This window comes from Oryzias melastigma, linkage group LG6 (assembly GCF_002922805.2).
Source record: "Oryzias melastigma strain HK-1 linkage group LG6, ASM292280v2, whole genome shotgun sequence".
NCBI lineage: Eukaryota > Metazoa > Chordata > Actinopteri > Beloniformes > Adrianichthyidae > Oryzias > Oryzias melastigma.
Window position 1 is genome coordinate 25,411,648 of NC_050517.1, and position 3,961 is coordinate 25,415,608.

General features: G+C 36.8%; 1 protein-coding gene across 2 annotated transcripts in view; it reads right to left on the reverse strand.

The window, feature by feature from the left end:
• Positions 1-3,961, reverse strand: part of kiaa1549la (KIAA1549-like a) — a 119,129-nt gene that overhangs the window by 19,153 nt on the left and 96,015 nt on the right. For both annotated transcript variants that reach the window (XM_024282030.2, XM_024282029.2), the window contains one exon: positions 1,075-1,214. In XM_024282030.2, the coding sequence (XP_024137798.1) occupies positions 1,075-1,214 (140 nt within the window). The remainder of the gene's footprint in view (positions 1-1,074; positions 1,215-3,961) is intronic.

The window sequence follows — 3,961 nt, forward strand, 5'->3', positions numbered from 1 at the left end:
AAGTTCATCCGGAGTGTACCTTTTAAGTTGAAGACGTTTTGAAATTCAGAATGAATTCAGAATGATTCCATCTGCACCGATTCACAATGATTTGAATACTGAAATATTTAGAAATGCAAATTAGAGCTTCATTTTCTTTATATATGTACATCATCAGAAAAATCCCACAAGAAAATGTTAAAAATACCCAAAACATTTTTTTTTTACCAGAGTGGATCTTTAAAACATTTCCCTTATAGAATCATCCTGTGGTGAGTTTTCTAGTTTCTGACAGGGTTGTATGACCAGCTCTTATCAAGATCAGACTGCATGAAGGCATTATCTGATCTTCCTGAGATGTCAGAAGTCTTGGTTTTAATTCTTTTTACCATCAGGCCTGTTTGTTTTCGTGTCTACAACGTGTGCACATAAATTAGAACATGTTAAGGTACATTATTGTCAACCAAATTCTGTCAACAACAGCTATATGGCAGAGTCAAAGTGGACAAGATGCAAAGAATCCAATCCTGATTGCTTCACCAAAAAGTGATGGTTAAAGCAGCTAAAAAAATATCATCATTATGAAACTCTCAATACAGCCAGATATTGACATCTCTCCAAAAAAGGCAATGCTTGCTCCTACAGAGTGGTATTTATCAAAAACTACCTCCATCCTTTGGGAGCGGAGAGGACAGAATGGTCTGCAGTTTTGACCTCAACCTCATTGAACATTTCTGGGATCAGTGCAAGCGTTCCGTTTATGCCGGAGTGACCAAAACAACCACTTTGGCTGACTGGTGACAAATACTGCTTGAAGAATGAGATGATCTCACATCAGTGTGCGACCAGGCTGGAAAACAGCATGAGGAGGAGGAGCCAGGCTGTTGTGACTGTGCATGGTTCTTCAACACAAGGCCTTTATTTTTAAATAAATAGATTTTTAAATTGCTAAAATGTTTTGCTTCATCAAATATCAAATCCATCTAAAAAGAATCAGAGTAAAATAAGCTGTTTGGTGTTGTAAAAGAAGATTTGGATGTACATGTTCCTCCTGAGTTTTTATAAACACAAACTCCTTTTTCTCCTCATCCTCACCAATGGTGCTCCTCTTGTGCAGCTCCTCCTTGCCACTTTTGCTGCTGTTGGTTGTAGTCCTCCTGACTGAGGAGCTTTTGCTGTTGTTCAGCTTCCCGGAGCCGTTACTCGAAACCGAGCCATCTTCACTCGACAACCGTCTGCAGTGACCATAGCAACAGGGAGACAGGGAAGACAGGAGAAAGAGGGAGGTGAGGCTTGTGTCGACAGAGCATCAGTTCACACTCATTAGTAGCAAAATGCAACAAACTTTAATAACACGTATATTAAAAAAAAGATAAAGTATGGCATTTCCTACAGAAAAAAGAAACCTGTCAAGACATTTAGTTTCAGAGAAAAACAAATACTTTCTATTAAAGCAGCTGCATACTTGATCTGAGCTATGTTTCATTTTTTTTAATGGAAAATATTGTAGACATTTCAAAGAAAAAGATAAAAGGTTTTAATATATTTTTTTCAAACTTACACATTTCAGAAAATATTGATTAATATTCTTGCAACTATTGAAAAAATGCTTTTTTTGTCTTTTCAAAAAAGAAAAAGGGAAGAAATGAAGTAAGTGCTGCAGGATAAAATGGACAAATTTTTTTGCTTTGCTTTTTTTTTTCTTTTAACTACAAAAGCTCGGAAACCTGTTTGGATACATGGATGTTTGATTTACGAAAGCAGGAATTGCAGAAAAATAAACTTACCAGTATAAATTAAACTGCAATGTTAGTACACAAGCTAAAGATCAATGGGATTACTGATCCTGAAGGTGTATTCAGACTACCGGAGATTTCTGCTTCAAATCAAAGCCTGTAAAGAAAACCATGTGACTTAAGATCTCTTCAGTCACTGGTCAGGAATTATGACGGCGGGGCAAAGTAACGAGAGAAGAATGGAAGTCCTACACTTAGTTCACTTGTTCAAACTTTACATTTCGCTGACTAATTTCGAACATCTGTTTCAATGTCAGGTACAACTCTTCTCACTGCTACTTTGGTACGGTGGAGGCATGCTGCAAGACGGTTAGTGAGGAGACAACGGCTATGATAAGTATTTATGACATATAGATTGTTGGGAAGACATTGTGAGAACCAATGTGCATCCCGTTAATGAGCCTGCGTTCATTCAAACACATTTCAATGAGCTGCTGTGTTTCCTCATTGAGCTGCTACTCTATTAATATCCCATAATGCTCGGCTACGGTGGCCGCTTTGGTCCAATTGTTCCACTCTGAGTGTGGAGCCTATTCAGACTGAGGAAACTCTGAGCAAACCGGAGCTCAGTCTGATTGGAAGCAAACAGAGACCACCTTGAAAGATGGTTCCGATAAGCAGTTCCTGGTCCCGGACCAGGGTACACTTGGGTTTATTCAGTCTTAATTTGTTCCGGATTATCAAGGGAAACTAATTCTGGTCCACAACACCCCGAGTCAACCCCATCGCACGAGAAAACAGAAACAATTTAAGTTTAAATAATAAAAAAAATCCCCAACTTAGCAAAAAATATGGTATTGATGGGTTTGCAACCAAATACCCATCAAAATCTTTTTAGAAAAGTTAAAAGATTCAGTTTAAATACTTTTTACAAATATTTTTTAGAGCTAAATTACTCCTTTAATATAATTAATCCACCCAGACCCCCAGATTTTTAGAATTCCCTGCTTTTATGTAGTCAATTGTTGCTTTTGTTTTCTTTAAACTTTTAAATGTTCTAGTTTTACTTCAAAGGTTAGTCTTCCCGCCAAACTCTTAACACCTTTAATAAATCTCTAAACTTAATTGAAAATACAAAAAGCAAGTGACACAGATCGTTCTGGTTGTTAAGTAGAATATGCAGTTTTTCTTAGAAATACAAACACTTGATAGTGTTTAAGCTCTGGTCAAAAAAAAAAACTTTTTCTTGTAGTTCTCTTGACATTTAAGGAATAAGTTGTTTTAAACAATAAACTACTGTAAATTATATTTTTCTATTATAGAAGGCACAGACACAGAGGAAAATGTGTTTTGTGCTTTGACATCAGCACTTTCATTTCTGCCTTCATGTCCAGAGCTGGTAGAGAAAGACCCAAACATTGCATAAATTAGAGGAAATAAAAGGGGTGAAGAAGCAGATGATCTGTCAACCAGACACTTAAATAGAGTCAGGATGATTAACTTAAGTGAAGGCAGCCGTGAATAGTTATCAACATGACCTTGGTGTGACTGTGACACACTCAACACACAAAACATGAAAAGAGAACATGACAAGAACTAAGAAAACATGACTGAAACAAAGGGGAAAACTCCTCAGATCCATGCATATTTTTTTATAATTCCTAAGGAAATAAAGGTGAATGCAAGACCACTTAAATAAAGGAAGTAATAAATGACACTAAAACCACCTGTTTCATTTTCTGTTTGTACTTACTCTTACAATAGAGTTAACAAATAATTAATAATTATTGAAGCAAACTGTGAGAGAATGTAACATTTAAACATCATAAAATCATAATATTTAACAAAAGCCTTATTTAAAACACAGTAAGAAGACGCTCTTTATAAATATTGTGTGTGCAGAGATGAACTCACTGAAGAACTGAACAAATACACTTTAAAATAGAAACCAAAAGGTAAAGCTGATGGCAGGTAAGGCTTGTTACTGACTGGGTTGTGTGCAGTTTAACTCCCGAGCTCAGTCTTTATTGTTATGCCTCCTGCTCGTCTAATACCACGATAAACTTAACACAAAGCAGCTTTAACCCCCCTGTTTTTCTATCCCTGCAGCTTTACGTATGACAGGCAGCCTTACTGGTTTGTTCTCTGGTGCAACCTCTCCTCCTCTCCATCACCTGCATTTTAATGCGCCTCAACCAGACTGAGAGGAACACAAAATGAATACAAAGTGAACAACTCTGCCTTTC